The sequence below is a fragment of the Canis lupus genome, chromosome 14 (assembly GCF_003254725.2).
Source record: "Canis lupus dingo isolate Sandy chromosome 14, ASM325472v2, whole genome shotgun sequence".
Lineage (NCBI taxonomy): Eukaryota > Metazoa > Chordata > Mammalia > Carnivora > Canidae > Canis > Canis lupus.
In genome coordinates this window covers 6,706,445-6,728,410 of record NC_064256.1, presented here as the reverse complement: position 1 = coordinate 6,728,410, position 21,966 = coordinate 6,706,445, and the positions used below count along the sequence as shown (strand labels likewise).

The window sequence follows — 21,966 nt, the reverse complement described above, 5'->3', positions numbered from 1 at the left end:
GTAATTATGGTAAGAGCAAGATTTCCTCACTGGTTCTAGAGTTCCAATAAACTTACTGTTCAAATACCACACACACCTCCACCTGTCACTGATACTCTCACTACCTACTAAGGAGTAGAGGAAAAAAAGAAACTGAAAAAGAAGAACACATATGAACACATGTACTTACTTCCTTGTGGTCCATAAAACTTGACTACAAATTCATTGAGTCCTCCCAGGATCGTAACCTCATGCTTACTCTCAATGCTAAGGTGGAAGGTAAAGGAAAGTACACAGGCTTTATATTACCTGGAAGAACTAAAGATGATATCCCCAAGATATGCTATGTAAAGTGGTATCAACATTTGATATGAAACTGATAAAATATCAAATATACATAGTCACTCTGGTCATTTAGAAGGAAACATACACTCTTGTGAAAAGTATGCCAATGACCTTTAGATTCAGACACTGGTGTTCAAATACTAAGACTGCCTCGTAGTGGGTTTGTGAGCCCACACAACATAATGTAAGCTCACTCCCCAAGCCTTTGTTATCTTTGTCAATCAGGAAATACCACTTCATAAGGTTTCTATGAGGATTAAATGGGTTAAGTATGCAAAACATGTAAACTGCATTTTGTAGATAATGTAAATGAAAGACAGGCACTTAGTTTTCATTTTTCTCCCCTCTGTGTTCTCTTCTCCCCTATCTACCCCCAGGGAACCTTTAACATAAACTCCATTATTTCCTTTAGTCAAATTCAAAAATTTAGTAAAATACTGATTCTCCTAAACTAGAAATGCTATGCTCCTAAAATTATGGATTTACTTAAGCAAAGTCCCCACCTATTTTCCTCCTGGCTTAGACAATAATCAAATAATTTGGATACCACCTTGCTACAAGTACTGTTAAATGCGAGACCAGGGGGAAAAAAAATTAAATCTTGTCTGTAGTATTTATTTTCACCTACTCTTTCCCTCCCTTCCAAATCTTTCTCCTCCCATTTAGATTGGCCTCTTGTTTCTGGTGTGTTCTGAGGCTCTAATCACAGGAGTAATTCTGTGCTCTCTTCCTCAAAAACTTATCTGTCCCTGAGACTCTTAAATACTTTTAAGACACTAAGATTCATCTGTAAAAAAACAAAACAACCCTTATCAATAGAGAACAGGGCTACTGGTCTAATAGGTACCTGTTTTATGTTTCTTCTTTGTGGTCTAAACAAATAATGACTCAGGAACTTTAGGTGCTGGGCCCTGGGCGGGGCGGGGCGGGGGGCTCAAATCTCACAATGAAATTAAAGAACAAGAAAACCCCAAACTACCAGATATGATAAACTCATCTTACCTTTCTCCACCAGCAGTGCAAATCACAGTTTAATTACAAATACTATTATGCCAAAGAAAAAGCTGAAGAAATTAAAAATTTTTCTCTTACACAGAGAAAAATAGTATTTTTAAAGATTTGAAACTACATATTTGGCTCTCCTATCTGTTCTATAGGCCACAGAACAGAGGCTAGGTGTATTTTTGGCAAAATCCTTGCTCAAGAACCTTGAACACTCTCCATTACAGGTATAAGAAGACCATTTAGTCTATGCTAATTAGACCCCATTCTTTTCCATTTTTAAAAATATTTTTAGGGGATCCTGGGTGGCTCAGCAGTTTAGCGCCTGCCTTCGGCCCAGGGTGTAATCCTGGAGACCCGGGACTGAGTCTCACGTCGGGCTCCCTGCGTGGAGCCTTCTCCCTCTGCCTGTGTCTCACTTCTATCTCTCTCAAATAAATTTTTTAAAATTTATTTATTTATTTATGATAGTCACAGAGAGAGAGAGAGAGGCAGAGACACAGGCAGAGGGAGAAGCAGGCTCCATGCACCGGGAGCCCGACGTGGGACTCGATCCCAGGTCTCCAGGATCGCGCCCTGGGCCAAAGGCAGGCACCAAACCGCTGCGCCACCCAGGGATCCCCTCTCTCAAATAAATAAATAAAATCTTTTTATATTTAAAAAGATTTTTATATCTCTTTTTATATTTAAAAAAGATTTTATTTATTTATTTGAGAGAGAGTGCACATGCATGAGCAGGCAGGGGATGGAAGGAGAGTAAAAGGGAAAGAATCTCAAGCCCACCCCATATCTGAGCACAGAGCTTGATGTGGGTAGGGCTTGATCTCAAGCCCCTGAGATCATGACCTGAGCCAAAACCAACAGTCAGATTCTTAACCTACTGAGCCACCCAGGTGCTCCAGAAAAAACATACACTTTAAAAACATGTCATATTAATGTTATTAACAAAAAATGTCCCTTCTAAACTAAGGATATGTGACAACCATGTGACTTGTAAACATTACTTAATTCTACAGAAAAAGACACCAATAAGTGGAGAAAACACTTTTCATGGATCGAAAACTCAGTATCACACAGGTATCTCTTATCTCCTAGATTACTTAGACTCAATGACATGTCATTGAAAATCCTAAGTTTGACATGCTGATAAAAATTCATTTAAAAGAGCAAATACCCAAGTATGTCCAAACATTCATACAGAAAAAGATTAAGATGAGAAACTGCTAAACATCAAGAATTAAAACCATAATAATGAGGACCATATAGTATATTGGCTCAGGGATAGGCATATTGACTAATGGACTCAAATAGGCAGCTCAGAGGGCAGACTCATGTGTAAATGAAGGTCTCATTCTTTTCTAAATGAAAACTGTTTTAATAGCATGCACACTGAAAGGATTCATATAGTAACTACAATGGAAAATGAGCTTCATTTCTCACTTGGTCAAATGACACATACATAAATACTTTGGTGTACTAAATTCTTCCTGACCTGTCACCCTCTGACACCCGGCAAAATATTCCAAAAGGTAATGCTAATGTAACAGATAAAAGCATAACAGGGGCACCTGGGTGGCTCAGTCAGTTAAATGTCTGTCTTTAGCTCAGGGTCCTGGGATAGAGCTTCACATTGGTCTCTCTGTTCAATGGGGAGTCTGCTTCTCCCTCTTACTTTCCCCCTGTATGCTCTCTTTCTCTTTCTACCCCCCTTTCAAATAAATAAATTTTTAAAAAATGTATAGAAGTACAACAGATTAAAATTGTTTTAAAACAAACAAAAAAACACCTTGAGTTAGAAGTTAAATCTAGTTACAATAAACAAAATTAAGTATGAACAATAAAGCCTTTCAAGAAAACAGACTTTTTAAAAGATAATCTTGGGGTAAAAAGGCTTTCTTTAGAGTAACACTGAAGCCAGAAACCAGAGAGGAAAAGATTAGCAGATATAAGTGTACACAGATATTTGAAACTTTTATATTGTAAAAGACAAAATTAAAACAAAGAACTAGGAAGAAAAAATTATAGCATACGACCAAAAAATGTGAATTAAAATATAAAAGGTTATTACAAAGCAGCAAGAGGGACACCTGGGTGACTCAGTGGTTGAGCGTCTGCCTTCAGCTCAGGGCGTGATGGATGGGGGGGGGGGGGATGAGTCCCACACTGGGCTCCCTGCATGGAGCCTGCTTCTCCCTCTACCTGTATCTCTGCCTTTCTCTGTGTCTCTCTTGAATAAATAAAATCTTTAAAAAAAAAAAAAAAGGCAGTAAGAAAAATTAGAGGGGCACTTGGGTGACTCAGTTAAGTGTCCAACTCTTCACCTGAGGTCATAATCTCAGGGTTGTGAGATGGATCCCTGAGTCAGGCTCTGCACTGGGCGTGAAGTCTGCTTAAGATTCTCTCTTTTTCTGTCCCTCCCTTCAAAAAAAAAAGAAAAAAGAAAAATAAAAAACACCTTGACAAAGACCAGAACAGCCAAGAAAACTGAATGGGCTAAATTAAGCTTTAAAAAGTTCAACTCAGGGACACCCGGGTGGCTCAGTGGTTTAGCACTGCCTTCAGCCCAGGGCATGGTCCTGGAGTCCAGGGATCGAGTCCCACATCAGGCTCCTTGCATGGAGCCTGCTTCTCCCTCTGCCTGTGTCTCTGCCTTTGTCTCTGCCTTTCTCTCTCTCTGCCTCTCTCTGTGTCTCTCTCATGGATGGATGGATGGATGGATGGATGGATGGATAAATAAATAAATAAATAAATAAATAAATAAATAAATAAATAATTCAACTGATTAGTTTAAAAATAAAACATTTTTCACTATAAATTGATAAAGATGAAAGAGATGATGAAAACTTAGTGTTCGGTGGAGTATAAATTTGTATTCCTAAGGATAAATTTAGCACTGTGTTCCAAAACTCAAAATAAATTTATTCTTTTATTCAAATTTCACTTTTATGAAGTTATTTTTAAAAAATTAACCAGACACTGCTGGTGGGAGTGTGATACAGTTTCAACCACTTTGGAAAACTGTTGGCGTGGTAAAACTACACATATGCACACCCTATGCCCAAGAGCACTATCCCACTAGATAGGTATAGCTACGATCATCAAAGCACAGTTTAAGAATGTTCATAGCACTATTTATAATATTCAAAAATTAGGTTACAACCCAAAAGCTCATCAACAAAAAAAGGATAAATTATGGTTGTCACCCAACACAATACTGCATCACAATGAAAAATAATTGCAACATGTAAGTATATGAGACTCCCAGATATTATAGTCAAAGAAACCATATACCAAAGAGCACACATTATATGATTCCATCTATACACATTTCAAGCAGGCTAAATGAATCAATGGTGTTAGAAATTAGGATAGTAGTTACTCTGATAGGGTCTGTGATCATTACAAAGTGGTTTGAGGGAGACTTCTAGGGTGCTGACTAAACCTTTATTTATTGTTCCATTTATCACTGAGCTACAAAGATTTATGGACTTCTCATATATATGCTATTGTTTAACAAAAAGTTTTCTAAAAATAAGACAGTGTATCTGAAACATGCAAATGTTTACTGGAATATGTGAAACTTAAAAATGGAAATTAAATATTTATTTAAGAGAACTGATTAAATGAGTTGTAAGTCACTTATACAATAGGCTGCCACTATGTCCACTAGGGTTTACTGGTACCCTCTCTACACCCAGAGCTCCTCTGATGTATGTTTCTGCTCAACTTGAGGTATACAGAAGCAGTCAACTGGATAAAGTAGTACAGGTAAAGATATCCCAGTCATTAAACAAAACCAAATAAATTCACAATAATAATGAAAGAACAGAGGAAGGTAGAGGATTTAAAGAGTTTAACAGAAGAAGTCATAATCTTATAATCTAAAAATATGTAGAAGGGCAGCCCAGGTGGCTCAGCGGTTTAGTGCTGCCTTCAGCCCAGGGCGTGATCCTGGAGACCTGGGATTGAGTCCCATGTCAGGCTTCCTGCATGGAGCCTGCTTCTCCCTCTGCCTGTGTCTCTGCCTCTCTCTCTCTCTCTCTCTGTTTCTCATGAATAAATAAAATCTTAAAAAAATATAAAATAAAGAAAAATATGCAGAAGCAGTATTTTCCATTGGTCAGAACTAATTTGCTTAGGAATAGTGTTGATGGATAGCAATTACTCTTAATCATTTAAAAGTTATCCACATGGATGTTTCTTCCAGAAAACTGAAGATATTTCTATCCTTTACGTGAATGCAATAAATCTGGGTTTCTTCCATTTTGTGATATGATTGAGAGTTAGTCCATGCTTTTATCTACTTTCCAAAGAAAATTTTCCTTCCCCAAGTCATACTGAAATGAGATTAGAAGTCAGTGCTCCAAACTTCCCTTTCCCACGACTGCTGGTACAAGCTTCACATCAGATATACGGGTCTGTCCTCAATTACACATTATACTGTAAATTAAAGAGTTCTTACAGTCTATTTCATGTGAAAAACTAGAAGTAAACTCAATGAAACCTTTAAAACCTCTACCAAGTTGGTAAAATGAAGAAGCTATGCTAAATTTATGCTGCCTTGGAACGGTACAGACAACTAAATCAGATGGAAAAAAAATTTTTTTTAGTCAAAAGAAAAACAGTGTATTAAAAATAAGCCATTTCATCACCACGAATGAATGACCTGCCCACAAAATATATAAAATTACTTGACTGCTGTTACCATGTGTATTTATGGTAGAGGCCACGAGTTTCTTTCTCCTCTCTGCTGCAAAGTCAAGGGCAAGGAAGGCAAATGAGAAGGCAGGTTACAATGACAAAAATAATGATCTATTTCTGAGATGTGCTGGTCAGGCTAGTAGACTGACAGGAACTCACTAGAAGGTTTCTTCACGACTTTCTCAGTTTCAAAACTTGAACACAGAAAATATCCTTCAGATACTGTTCCGGTAAACATGTTAAACCCATAAAGCCACTTTTTACTCACCTATAATCTAAGTTATTCACAAAATACTGTAAGCTTTCTACTTAGCATTTCACTATTAAGGACTATCAGCATTTTCGGTAGAATAATGATTAACATTCCCGGGAATCCAAGTTCGTTTCACTTTTAAAATGCCAACCACCCACCACCTTATTTTCCCTGAATGGCATTATGATTGCACAATTTAATATTTGAAGGTTAATGCCAAACTGTCAAGATAGCTGACGTTCTTGGCAAAACGTGTCTATTGGGATTTTTTAAAAAGATTTTTATATAGTTCTGGTATTTTCCAGAAAGGGAGCCAAGGACTAAAGCCTATGGTGCAGGATTGACGTTAACAGGTCAAAGACCTAGGAATCAGACAGCATTGTTTCCTAAGTTTACTGATAATGAGCTTATAAAATAAATGAGGGTGGCCTCCCTGAGCTGTGTCCATGGAAGGGAACAGGGTGAAGAATGCACTTCTGTGCAAAAGGTAGAAGCGGCTTTCTCTATGTTCAGACCAGTCTGTTTCCAACTCTCCTTGAGATGAATCACACTACAGAAGTTGAAGAAACTTGCCAACCTTTACTATCTAGTATTCTTGATAAAAATGCATGTCTATAAACCCATTAATGTGCAAAATATCATAAAAATAATACTTTTGGGGTTGTGTTTATAAGGAATCCTTCTCCTTTAGAGACATACGTTGAAATATGTACTAATTAAATGATATGATGACTAGAATTTGCCTCAAAATAAACCAGTGTGAGTGGAGTTAGAAGTATAGAAGAAGGCACACCTGGGTGGCTCAGTGGCTGAGCGTCTGCCTTCGGCTCAGGGCGTGATCTGGAGACCCGGGATCGAGTCCCACATCGGGCTCCCTGCATAGATCCTGCTTCTCCTTCTGCCTATGTCTCTACCTCTCTCTCTTTTTGTCTCTCATGAATAAATAAATAAAATCTTAAAAAAAAAAAAAAAAAGGATAGAAGAAATGGTAAAAGCTTGAGGTAGGAATTACTGAATCCATGATGGGTGCCTGGAGGGGGGGGGCATTCATCACATTGGTTTTTCTTTTATGTTTGAAATTTTCCATAAGAGAACTTCTAAAACAAAATTAAAAATGTAGTCAGTTATTGGAACTTTAGCATTTAATAAGCATAACAGTGTAGAAGAACTAAGCTGCTTTAGTTCTATTTTCTTATAGATTTATTTATTTAGAGAGAGTACATGTGCATGTGGGGAGGGGCCGAGGGAGAGAATCCCCAAGCTGACTCCTTAATGAGTGTGGAGCTCCACACAAGATTCAACCCCACAACCCATGAGATCATGACCAGAGCTGAAACCAAGGATCAGACACCCAGCTGAGCAACCCAGGTGCCCCATAGCTCTTTTTTTTTTTTTTTTTTTTTTAATTTTGAGAGAGACAGAAAAGAGAGCTAGCACAAGTGGGGAGAGGGGCAGAAGGGCAGAGAAATGCAGACTCCCCACTGGGCAGGGGGCCCAATGCTGGGCTAGATCCCAAGACTCTGGGATCATGACTTGAGCCGAAGGTAGACGCTTAAGCTACTGCACCATTCAGGTGCCCCTCTGTCTCTGTCCCCACCCAGCGTGTGCTCTGTCTCAAATAAACAAATAAAATCTTTAAAAAAATAAATAAGAGCTTATAAAATGATGCAACATTTTTTTCCCTGAGGTCCAATACTTAGTCTAAGGAAGAAAAAAAATAGCAAGTGATCCAGTATATAAGAGAACAAAAACTTCTTACTGAAAGAGAAGCATACTCTGCCAAGAGAGCAAATCAACAAGTGACATTCTAGACAAATCAAATTTAAATGGATTCAAAATGATATCTAAGAAAAATCCAACCACCCTGAAGGAAGATGAGCATGGCTATTGCGTATCAATGATAAATAGCCAGCCCCTGGTCAAAATAATAGTTACACACATATTATATTTTTAAAGATTTTATTTTCAAGCAATCTCTACATCCAACATGGAACTTGAACTCATAACCCCAAGATCAAGAATTGCATGTTCTACTTAGTCTGCCAGGCGTACCAATAATTACTTATAATTTAAACAAAAGTACATCTGTAAAGAAAAATGGTCATGTAGAATAACAGAGGCTCCTGGGTGAAATGAAAGTTTAAATTAAAAAAAAAAAAAAAAAAAAAAGAAAGGTTGGGTAGCCCGGGTAGCTCAGCAGTTTAATGCCGCCCTCAGCCCAAGGCGTGATCCTGGAGACCCGGAATCCAGTCCCACGTCAGGCTCCCTGCATGGAGCCTGCTTCTCCCTCTGCCTGTGTCTCTGCCCCTCTCTCTCTCTCTGTGTCTCTCATGAATAAATAAATAAAATCTTAAACAAAAAAAAAAGTTTTGAAAGGTTTGTATTCTTTATTTTGGGAGAAGGGAAGACTTTTACACAAAAGACAAATACTGAAAACAGCAGAAATAAAAAATTATAGAGACAATAAGCATGGGGAAAAGGATGCAAGGCAGTAAGAGGGAAGGAAAAAGCCTTCTACCAGTGATGAAATAAAATATAAATAAGAGCATATTTTCATCATTTATCTCAATCTGGGAGGCAATAATACAATGTCAAGAGCATTCAACAAAACAATATACAGGTGTTGTATCTCCTAAACTCAAGCAATTTTATTCCCTATATCCCCTCCACAAAATATTTTAAGCTTTCCACATGAAGTAATAGGAATCTATTAAGCTGAGCTATGGAGCATTCATTAAATCCAGTAAAGATCACAGGCTTTATTTCTATTAAAAGTTGGTTTACTAAATATTCTACAAACCTTCCCCACACAAGAGGCATAATGCAAACAAAAACTACCCTTAAATGAGTATACCTCCAAGAAGCTTAAAGTTGAGCAAGGGAACATGAGATCTGTACATTAAAGAGTAAATGCAGCAACAGTCTGCTACTAGGGTTTCAGGTAGGAATGGATTTCTTCCAGTTTGTGGATATAGACTGAGATGGATTTACATAGGCCTTAAGAACACCACAGGATCTGGGATGTGTAGGAGTGGGAGAGGCATTTAAAACAAAACCAGAAAAGTACAGGATAGGTCCACAAAATGAGACCACTGCATTTTTATTTTGATGAGTGGACAATGGGGAGTGTTAGAAAGTAGGCCAAGACCAGAGTATCAACTGCCCCAAAGCATGGATTTTATCTGGTGAACAGAGAGACAATTGGTTATTTCTAGGCATGGCATACACAAGTATGCCATATATATATATTGCCATATATATATAATAAAATATATACTTATATTTTATTATATATATTATCTTTATATATATATATATATAAATATGGATAACTGAGCCATGGTGTATAGGACCAGCTGAAGGTGTGATTAAACAGTTAAAGCAAAAGAGCAGAAAAGAAACGTTCAAGGCCTCAACTAAGGTTAACAGCCATGGGAACAATGGAGAGATAGAGACCTCATAGGCTTTATAACTGCCTAGATTTAGCAAAGCTGGTAGAAAGCTCCAGAATATCTCATTTTGCTAGATATTGCTAAAATATCTCATTTTCATGAGAAACCAAAAAACTAGATTTCTAAATCAATCTCCTAATTTCTAAATGCAAACAGCACATGTGCTCCAGTGTCTCTCCATGAAGCCTTCTGAGACCATCCTACTTACAACCACATACTGCTACATTGTTACCGACTAATATACTATGTACTTTTTAAAAGATTTTATTTATTTATTCATGAAGAGACAAAGAGACACAGAGACATAGGCAGAGGAAAAAGCAGGTTCCCTGTAGGGAACCGGATATGGGACTTGATCCCAGAACCCTGGCATCATGACCTGAACCAAAGGCAGAGGCTCAACCTCTGAGCCACCCAGGCGTCCCTATACTATGCATTCTACTTTATCACTTATCTCCTACTACTACAATGCAAGCTTCCTTAAGGGCAAGGATTGTCTGGTTTGTTCACTGCTGAGTTCCTGGAGCCTAAGAAACTCCCAGCACATAGTAGGCACTCCATTAACACTATATAAAATGAACACATGAATGAAGTTGCAAGACAGACAGAGCCTGAACCTGCCAGTCTGAGGTCTAAGTATAGTCCTAGCCTTGTCTGACAGGGAAGGTGATACTATTAATGGCAAAGTGGAACACAGGACAGAAGGAACAAGTTTTTTACGGAAGATGCTAAGTTCGGTCTTAAACACAGAAACATCTGAAGTATAAATAGATAAAACTAAATGGCAATATAGTATAAGCAGCTGGAAAACTGGTGATTTAAAAGTAGTCACCTTGTAAATCACTTAACTCTCAGCTTGTTTCCAATCTCTAAAAAAGAGAGAGGGAATTGAGGAGGGATTACTACCTCATTCACACAGATGCTGAAGATGAAACACTTACAAAGAAAGGTACCTGGCCCAGTATCAGACATAACAGGAATTCAATTTTTTTTAATGTAAAAAAAATATACAAAACTAGTTTCCACAGGACTATAATTTACTTAAGCAACATTTGTTTAAATATCAAGAAAAAGGGGATCCCTGGGTGGCTCAGTGGTTTGGCACCTGCCTTTGGCCCAGGGCGCGATCCTGGGGTCCCGGGATCAAGTCCCGCGTCGGGCTCCCGGCATGGAGCCTGCTTCTCCCTCTGCCTGTGTCTCTGCCTCTATCTCTCTCTGTGTCTATGATAAATAAATAAATAAATCTTTAAAAAAATATATTAAAAATTGTAAGTTTTCTTCTACATTCTTGAGACCCCCATTCACCCAAAAAACCTTTCCTTATGTTATCATTACAGACAATGGTTACTTTAAGGCACCATAGAACACAATGTGCCACAAGGAACTAACAAGGCACATGCTTATTTTCTAAAATAGAATCTTCCCATACTGTTATGCTGAAGGTTTTGGCAGGTTCTTTTCCTAATTGTTGTTGTTTTATTATTATTTTTTAAATAATCTCTACACCCAACATGAAGCTCGAACTCAAACCGCAAGACCAAAAGTCCCATGCTCCACCAACTGAATTAGCCAGGTGCCCCCCTAGTGTTTTAGTTTTGTTTTGAGCTAGGTTTGAGATGTTTATGTGTTAAAATGTTATCTGTGAGGGCACCTGGGTGGCTCAGTTGGTTAAGCGTCCAACTCTTGGTTTTAGCTTAGGTCATGATCTTCTGGGTTGTGGGGTCAAGCCTTGCATAGGGCTCCACATTCAGTAGGGGGGTCTGTTTAGGGATTCTCTCCCTCTGTCCTTCCCCCACTCTCCCTCAAACAAAATCTTAAAAAATAAAATGTTATCTGTGGTAGGTTATAAAAATCAGATAATCAAAGTTCATGAAATTTTGTTAATAAAAAAAGGGAATACATTCTAAAAAACATTCTCCAATAAATAAAATACTTTTTCTTCTTAGCTGTTTATTTGCAGGTTTACAACTAAATTAGTTGGCTATAGCTGCCAAAAACTTGAGTGACACAGGTATCACTTATTTAATGGGTCTTTTCGAAATAATTACGTATTGTTCAGAGGTTTGTAAAGCAAAAAACTTTGACAATTTCCTATGATATACTGAACACTTAGAGACTCATTATCAGGGGTGCCTGGGCGGCTCGGTTAAGTGCCTGTCTTCGGATCAGGTCATGATCCTGAGGTCCTGAGATCGACCCCAGCATTAGGCTCCCTGCTCAGCAGAGAGCCTGCTTCTCCCTTTCCCGCATCCCCATGCTTGTGCTATCAAATAAATAAAATCTTTTTAAAAAAAGCCTCATTATCTAAGGGATAAAAGACAGAATGTATTATTTTCTTAGGTAGCAAATATACATATTTTTAAAGATTTTATTTATTTATTCATGAGAGACACAGAGAGAGAGAGAGAGGCAGAGACACAGGCAGAGGGAGAAGCAGGCTCCACGCAGGGAGCCCGACATGGGACTCGATCCCGGGTCTCCAGGATCACACCCTGGGCCAAAGGCAGGCGCTAAACCGCTGAGCCACCCGGGTTGCCCGGTAGCAAATATTTTTAAAGTTTTACATAGTCAAAAAATTTAGTTAAAAAAAAAATTTAGTTAAACAGGGTAAGAAAGTCAAAAGCAAGTATGTTCATTACCACGCAACAGGGTATAAATCACACTAACCCTAGAAGAGATTTTTTTTTTTCCCTCAAGTGTTATATTTTCATTTAAAGTTTCCATGTCAGAAACAAAAGTAAATACTGGTAAAATCTAAGTTTATTTTTTTTTAAATGGGAAAATCTTCATAACTTAGCTCTTCTCAGATGTATTATTCTGCTACCAGATTCCCAAATGAAGCTAAAAATTCAAAAGAAAAAATTGAGTCGTAAGTCACAGAAAATAATTTTTTTCAAATAGATTTCAGAAAAAGGAAGTATATTAGAAAGATATATAGAAAATTTAAGCCCCACCCGACCCCCAACAAAATGTTTTATAAAGCATACTTACAAAGTCTGATACTCAGAGATGTCCTAGCTACAGAAAAAGTAGTGAGAGAAAAGCAATGGGAAATATGGAAAAATGATGGCTTCTTGAGACCAAAAAAGTCAAAACAGAAAATTTAATATTATCTAAAAAGTTCATATTCCATTTAAGCACCTCAAAATATTTAGGTTATCAACAAAATATAAATAGTTCTTTAATAAACTTCACTGCTTTGCTATTTTATGGCAACTGTGCACTTTGTTTACTTTTAACTAAAAATGTACAAATCATATACATAAATTAACAGTATGTTAATTAAACAGTGTGCTAATCTTCAATAACTCATGCAAGGTTAATCAAAAGCTTAATTTTAGGAGTGGCTGCTGGCTCAGTCAGTAGAGCATGTGATCTCAGGGTTGTTAAGTCCGGGCCCGAAATTGGGCGTAGAAATTACTTAAAAATAAAATCTTAAAAAACAAAACAAAACAATAACAGCAACAACCCTTTTCACGACTTGATTTGTTACAGCTTAATTCAAAGGTAAAAAACACTGCTGAAAACAAATCATTTACTCAGAGTATTGCTTATAATCTTAAGCATGATAACAACATTATGGTTATTTACATAAATGTCCTTATTTTTAAGAGGGGCCACCTGGTTTATATAGTTGTTAAAGGACAATGTCTGGAATTTGCCCTAAAACATTACAGAGGAAAAAAAAAAAAAAAAAAGATGTGTGAAAAAGTCCTGATAATTGCAAAGTTTTAAGTGACAGAGATTCCCTAAATTAATATTTTACATTTGAAAAATTTAATAATAATAAATCAATTTCTAATACCTGTCACATTTTTTTTTATATCAAAAGGTTGTATATGTCCAACTACACTCTGCTTCTATGGAAGGTGACACTCACTGTCAAGGAACTAGTCAAACATCCAGTTTAAAATCTACAGATGAAGGGACCCCTGGGTAGCTGAGTCAGTTAAGCACCTGCCTTTGGCTCAGGTCATGATCCCAGGGTCCTAGGATTGAGCCCCACATTGGGCTTTCTCCTTAGTGCGGAGTCTGCTACTCCCTCTCCCTGCTGTTCCCCTTGCTTCTGCTGTCAAATAAATAAAATCTTAAAAAATAAAAGCTACAGATTCAGAATATAGCTTTGAACTATAGAGAAAAAATAAAGACTTAAAAAGATTCTCAAGACACAAGATACCCAAGAGACATCAAGTTCACTATGAACATCTAAACAAATGATCCAGAAAAAATTGTTTTAAAAAACTGGGGGGGTGGGGTGGGGAGTGCCTAGGTGGCTCAGTCAGTTGACCATCTGATTTTTTAATTTCAGTTCAAGTCATGAACTCAGGGTCATGAGATTAAGCCCCACATCAGGCTCTGTGCTGGGTTTGGAGCTCACTTAAGATTCCCTCTATCCCTCTTCCTCTGCCCCTTTCTCTCCATTAAAAAAAAAGTTTTCTCTTTTTTTGGGGGAAAAATTTTTAGAAGTGGATACATTAAAAGACACTGGTACTTAATTATAACTTTCCGTTTTCTGTTCTCAGTATGGAGGTAGATGAAACCACTGTCCACATGTCAAAGAAGTAAACAGAAAGAACCCTGTCATTCCAAAGGCAGACTACCTAATCACAGTAGGCTGGAGAAGAAAAATAAATGAATCACAACCTTGAGAATGACAACAGTACCTAAACTTGAGAACTTTGAAGTCAAAGGCAACATATACTTTCCCTATAAATGATACAGAAACATGCAAATAGTCCAGTGGCCCTCTGCAAAATCCTAATAGAAGCATCTATTTAAAATACATCCTATCTCCCCTTCTGGGCGATATGCTTCTTCATTCTGCCATCCACAGTGTCCATGACAAAGTGCATCATGAAGCAGCTTCTCAGTAAGTATTATAAAGCTAAATTTAATATGGCTTTATGGAATATCTTTGCAGTGTATTTGGTACTCATGCTTCCAATGTTCTTCTCTAATCATCTTTGAAAACTGTACTTCCTTTGTTTTAAATACAGTAGACCAGTTTTTACCCTAACACTTGACATGTAGACTGCAATGTCATTCAATGAAAACAGAGTTAAGTGAAGTGTTTAATAATCCCTACCCACAGACATTCTAATCAAGGCATATGTGAATCATTTACAGTAAGCAGTGATTTTTTTTTTTTTTTTTTTTTTTTTTTTTTTTTAAGTAAGCTCTATTCCCAACATGGGGGTTGAATTCATTACCCTGAGATCAGGAGTCCCATAACTCTGCTGACTGCCAGCCAGTTGCCCCAGCAGTAACATTTTTATTTATCTTTTTTTTTTTTTTAAGATTTTATTTATTTATTCATGAGAATACACAGAGAGGAGAAAGAGAAAGGCAGAGGGAGAAGCAGGCTCCATGCAGGGAGCTCGACCGGGACTCGATCCTGGGTCCCCAGGATCATGCCCTGGGCTGAAGGCGGCGCTAAACTGCTGAGCCACCCAGGCTGCCCACAGTAACATTCTTAAAGGAAATATTTTCTTTGCCACTCTACAAGTGACATATATTATATTACTGCAAAGTGTTGTATAAAAATTAATAAATAGAAGCAGTGGCATCGTTCTATAGATAAAGATTATGGCAAAGTGAAAAAGAATGAATTACAGTAAATGAGGAAGAGGAGATATCAGATATGTGGTCATCTATTTCTTTTTATAAAATAGTTAAGAGATCTCAAAGTCATGGAGCTACTTATGGAAAGATCCAGGTCCATAACCCAGGCCATGACTCTCTCCTTTCCTTCTCTGTACTAATTATGAGTGTCTCTAGACACTAAGAATTCCCCACAGTAATTTTGTAACTTCAATAATCTCAAGAATTTCTTAAAGACAGTTCTTTAAAAATTCATATATAAGTGCCTGTAAACCCAGAGGAAAAGGGAAAGAGAATATACATGCACATACAAACCGTTAGTTTGCCCTTACAAATCACTGCTCTAAAGCTCTGGTCACAAGTACCTCTCCTCATTCCCTAGTTTCTTCCAGAACATAAAGGACGAATACTTGCTGTTCTCTTTACTACTCCATGTTCATCATGCATAGCAGGTGCCAAATACTAATAACACCTTCACCTCGATTTCATAAAAATTAAACAAGGGAAGAGAGCAGCACAGACTCAGGCTTTTTTAAAGCAATAAATGTACAAAGACTAAGCAACAGGTTCAAGATCACTGTCATGATTTTATACTAAATGAAGCAGAACTACAGACAAATACAAGCAGATAGAAGCTAAGTTAAAAGCACAGTCCACCAACACAGGGAATGCTGCATTCCAAAACGAATGTCTGTATTCAACTGAACCTAGTTTCTACTACCCATTTGGAAGACTTACCAGAAGTGGTACCAATTATGTGTTACAAGTTTAATAAAGGCTTTCACAAACAATGTTTTTAAAAAGGGAATTAAAATGTAGGGCAGCCCGGGTGGCTCAGCAGTTTAGCACCTCCTTCAGCCCAGGGCGTGATCCTGGAGACCCGGGATCGAGTCCCACGTCAGGCTCCCTGCATGGAGCCTGCTTCTCCCTCTGTCTGTGTCTCTGCCCACCCTCACCCCCCTCAAAAATAAAATCTTTAAAAAAATAAAATAAAAAATAAAATTAATAATCTAAAGTAATATGGAAAATAGCAGTGTCTTCTTGATATTGAAATTCTGCTAAAAAACTTTAAGAGTAGTTAGAAGGCAAATATCCTTTTTGATACGTTCAAGTAGCTATTATAAGCCATCTTTATTTATCATCTCATGAGTAATGAGGATGAAAGAACTCGGATGACAACTTTCAACGGAAACTAGAATGTTGCTTTTTTCAAAAAAGTCCATGGTGAAAATAAGCAAAAGATATGAAACATTAAACAGGGCGGAGGGGGGTGCTTTTAAAGAAAATACCCTACCATAAGAAAATAACCCCCAAAAGATTAGATAAGCACAGAACCCTGGAAAGCCAAGAGTTGTCAGGTGAAAGGGGGACTCTACACTAGGTGTGCAATGTGATACAACACGAGCGGCTGGAGCTGTTTAAAGCATCATACAAGTAACAGGTGACACTGCCAAGAGGACGCTTTCTCCCCATGCTAGCAAGACTGCTAGCTCAAGACCCACAGAGAAGATAACACACAGTAAGAAATGGGTTGTCAGGTACAATTAAGAAGTATCCAAGTGATAAATAGCGATAGGGAAGCTAGCCTAATAATGTCAAATAAAAAATCTGAGATTTAAATATCCACAAACAATGGGAAATAAAGGCTGTATTATTAGGAGGTACGGGAAGGAAATGAAAAATCAAGTTTCTTACAAGGAGTGTTTCCTTAATAATTTAACAATGTGGGGGGGGGAAGGGTGCTTTCTTTTTGTTTGTTTTGGTTTTTTTTTTTAGCAAAACAAGAGAAAACAAACCTAGACACACACAACAGTGAGTGTATATATAGTAAGAAAATTTGGCATTGAAAAGTGACAAAACGATTAGGTTTCCTTCTCTCATGTTTGTACCACGGGGTCAAACAGGACTAACAGGTTCAGATGCCACTAAGTTCCACAAACAGTTGGCTGGTGCCCCTACCAGTGGGCAGAGTGCTGCTCTGAGAATACCTTTCAATACAACTAAACAGCCTCCAGTGGTGAAGCACAGAGTTTTAAGGCTTTTTTCCTAATTTGTCTTTTAAAATGTGAGTGGGGCCTAAAGCGGCCATCCCATCCCTAACCCCCTAGTCTCACTACCCACATATCACCAGTTTATTTTCTATAAAAATGTTTATACACATATACATTCACACCATGACATACACACAGACACACAAGTGTAAAGTGTTCTGAAAACACCTTTCTCCAAGTAACACATGGAGGTCATCTTTATCAGTACATACATATCTAAGCCTCCCCATCCCCCTGCTTTAAAGCTTGCACAATATCAAAATACCATAATTTAAGCAGCCATTAGTGAAGTAGTAATTCTTTGTCAGTTTTTGTGCTATTACAAAATGTCACAATGAACACTCCAATACATGTCTATTGCTATAACTTTTCAAGTTTCTGTTTGCAATTTCCAGAAGTGGAACTTCTGGGTCAAAGGGATATATACCTAATTCTGATAAATGTGCTTCAAAAAGATTACATCCAGTTACTTTCTACCATCATATGAGCCAACCTCACACCCTCACCAATACTGGTATTAAAGCTTTTACAGTGGAAATAAAGTTCATCTTTAAACACCACAATTGCCATCTGTACCTCAAATTGCTGTTCACCAATTCAACTGCAGCCATGGCTGGGTCACCCAAGAGGAAAGGATCCACTCTACTGACCTTCCTTTTTGCCTCTCTAACACAGCACCTACATGTGAATATGTGAAGGCAGCCCTTCAGTATTTATGAAAAAAAAAAAAAAAAAAACCAAAAAAAAAAACCCACTAAAATACGAAGCACTTTCAGTAGCTAACTCAAAGACAAGACTAGCCAATTAAATCTCACTTAACCTAAGGCAGGTTAACTCCAGAACCTGGGCAGAAAAATGTGAAAAAAAGAAAAGAGTTTAGTCTGACATGTCATCATTTAATTAAATGACAGGAATTGTATTTTACCTATCTCTCTAAATACATAAAGTATTTGCACTTCCATATCTATGCCCCAAAGAGGATGTGAGGTTAATTTATTTCTTGGGTAGACCTGATACTTTATTTTTTTTTATTTTTTATTTTTTTTTATTTTTATTTATTTATGATAGTCACAGAGAGAGAGAGAGAGGCAGAGACATAGGCAGAGGGAGAAGCAGGCTCCATGCACCGGGAGCCCGACGTGGGATTCGATCCCGGGTCCCCAGGATCGCGCCCTGGGCCAAAGGCAGGCGCCAAACCGCTGCGCCACCTAGGGATCCCTAGACCTGATACTTTAAATAGCTCCTTATACCAAACTACTTTTGCTGTTACAGCACACAAAATAATGAATACTCACAAAAGATTTATACAGATTTACATAGAGTATCTCAATAACAGATATTTAACATTTTAAGAAATAATGTTAGTCTCCAATTTACTAAAAGCCTTAGTTTACTCTTGACTACTTTGAAAACAAAGAGATCTTGGAGGAAATAATTCAAACATATAAAGTGGTACTTAGCTTCCATGTATCTACTTATTTATATACTATTTGACTTTCTAGTTACAAATATCATCAAATGACTTCCTCATTACATATATCAGGATTTTCACTTTACTCCCACATTCCCCCTCCCTAGCTATCCATGGAACAAAGGTATAGCACCACTGTTGGTCAAACTGATATTCAGAAATTACACTCCTAATAACCATGTAAATATGATTCACTGCTGAGACATACAGTATATGACCAAGTTTTTTCTTTTCAGTATTTTTTTCAAAGGAAATAATCACCGCTTTACACTAAGCAAACAAGAAACCAATGTATCCATCATTAATCTCTCCCTCAACTCTGATAGAACTGTCTCCACATGTTTAAACACATCAAGACGAGTACCTGTATTTGAATGCTTTCCCTCACAAATTTACCAATCTCACTCTTTGACTCGATCAGGGAGATGCCCTCCAGTCCCTAAGCATATGCTGGCTGGATGTTAAAGGAAGGGGACTCATGAATATGCAGTAGAAGGGTGCCAGAAAGGGACTGGTTCCTGACTTCAATGTGCCCAGGAGTAGTTAAGAATTTGTTAAAAAGGAACCACTAACATCACTTTAAAATAAACAGAAAATATTCAACATCTGCACTATCTAGACGGTAATATCTAGGACTGCAGAGTTGCATGGAGACTGACAGAACACCAAGGAAGTCCTAATGCCCAGCCACCTCTCTGCCACTCAGGTTCATAAAATCACCCCGTTTCAGGGATCCCTGGGTGGCGCAGCGGTTTGGCGCCTGCCTTTGGCCCAGGGCGCGATCCTGGAGACCCGGGATCGAATCCCACATCAGGTTCCCGGTGCATGGAGCCTGCTTCTCCCTCTGCCTATGTCTCTGCCTCTCTCTCTCTCTCTCTGTGACTATCATAAATAAATAAAAATTAAAAAAAAAAAATCACCCCGTTTCGGAGCTCCCCTATTCCCAAAGAGGGCTTTTTTTCCCCCAAGAACAAAGACTTCAGAAGAAAATAAATTCAGAATTCTAGTGGTTAGAGGAGTGGACTCAATGTGAATCTCTGCCTGATCATTTACTTGCCATATGGTCTTGGGCAGGTCACTTAAATCTCTGTGTGCCTTTGTTTTCCTCAATGTAAAAAAGGAGCTTAATAAATACAAGATTAAGGAAAGGCTCAGTATGTGCTATTATTAATAGTCCAAAAATCATATCTGCATCTTTAACAGGGTACAGCTATCATTCTAGTCTACCTTGGTTACTATCATATAAAACTGAAATTACTTCTCTTAAATCTTTTTTTTTTTTTTTAAGATTTTACTTATTTGAGAGAGAGAAGAGCGAGAATGAGAGCAAGAACAAGAGCGAGAGGGGGAGCAGCAACCCCTCACTGAGCAGAGAGCCGAATGTGGGGCTCAATCCCAGGACCCCAGGATCATGACCCAAGGCTAAAGCAGACGCTTAACTGAGCCACTCAGGGGTCCCTGCTTAGAGCCTTGTTATATTGATGTTAGCAATTACTAACAAGGGGATTAACCTATAACTTGTTCCCAAAATGGCATTCTGCTCAACTTCTATGCTGAAGTCCCTTTCCAATTTTTTAAATTGCTACTTAGCGTTTTTAGTCACAAATATATATAACAGCTATCCCTTTTAGCACTCAAATGGGCTGAGTACTATTCTAAGCCTTTTGTACTAACTCTGTACCCTCACAACAGCCAGAGAGACAAGTTACTATTACAAAGACATATTTGTACCACATTCTTCCTCTCTGCGTTTCCAGCCAACACTGGTCGTCTTTCATTTCCTGAAACACAACAAGCTCTCACCCTCTTCAGGGCCTTTGCAATGGTTACTTCTGGCTGGCCCTGACTTCCCTGTTTCTACAGATAGCTTGCTTCCTCTTATCCTTTATGGTGTGTCTCAAATGCCACTTCCTCAGATACCTTTCTCATCACCTGAAGTACACACCCCGATCGACCCCCCAGTTATTCTCTACCTGTGTCTGTTTCTGTGAAGGTCTTACCAGAAATACTATTTTATCTGTTTATATGCTCCTTCACCTCCAACAAAATCCAAGTTCCAAGATGGCAGGAACCTTATCTGACTTGTTCTTTGCCTGTATTATAATTAGTGCTCAACAAATACTAGCTAAATGAATAATGTGAGAAAATAAAAATAAATTAACGTGAATAGGTACCAGGCACTATCCTAGACAGTGGGATCTGGAAATAAGAGAGCACCTGCCCTCAGTTCAAGTTCTAGTAGGAAAATGACAAGCAAACAATTACCAAGGAGTATTATGATAAGAGTTACCCAAAGGGTGCTAAGGAGGCTTAATGAAGGTGGTCCTAACCCAAGAGAGTGGGAAGGGAAAAGGTATTTTCAGGATGTAGTGATGCCAGCTGAACCCAAGAGGAGATTAGCCCTCTGTTCTTACGTGGCAGCTACAGGAAGTTTGCTCTAAACATGCAAAAAATAAGATGGTCCCCAAAGCTCAACTCAGTATCAGCACATAGTAACCAAGAAGAAAGGTGTGCAAGCCATCTGAAGGAGCCAAACTGAATATACTTGTGCATGTAAAGAAAAAGGTATCAACAGAAAGGGTCAGTAAGCACTAAAGGAAAAATCAGAGGAAAAGGTTGGCAGACACCACCGAAGAAACTGAGCAGGGGAGGAAGAGCTTTTGCTCATACACATGAGTCTTCTGGTCACAAGGGATCTCTTCATTATGGGATGATGGCATCATCAGATTATGACAAGCCATTAAACATTTCATTCATCTCATTGTTTTTGTTCTGATTCCTTCTCACATTACTTTCTAGTTATGGTATGGGCTGCTAGCGATGTCCTATAGGGAGAGCGCACACTGGTGCACACTGTAAATAATATACAGGCTTTTCAATTTTGCCTTTCAGATTCATGACCTTGGTTAATCTGAGGCCAAAAAAAAATTGGATCTGCCCCTAGTTCACCAATTATATACCTGGAGGTGGGGAGTCTTTCTCCTAACAAAGGATGAGGGTTAGCCGGATTTTAGAGAGAAGAAAAATGTTTAGGATTTAAGAAAAACATTTGAGGTGGATCTGACAGATACAGAAGGTGAAGAAAGAGGGCTGAGCCAAGGATGATTCTAA

General features: G+C 38.1%; 1 protein-coding gene across 6 annotated transcripts in view; it reads right to left on the bottom strand.

Moving 5' to 3' along the window:
* Positions 1-21,966, bottom strand: part of UBE2H (ubiquitin conjugating enzyme E2 H) — a 109,118-nt gene that overhangs the window by 44,697 nt on the left and 42,455 nt on the right. For 5 of the 6 annotated variants that reach the window (XM_025471632.3, XM_025471631.3, XM_025471629.3 and 2 more), the window contains exon 2: positions 170-246. In XM_025471632.3, the coding sequence (XP_025327417.1) occupies positions 170-246 (77 nt within the window). Of the gene's footprint in view, positions 1-169; positions 247-21,966 lie in introns of those variants that run through there. The other variant, XM_025471634.3, reaches the window with a different exon arrangement.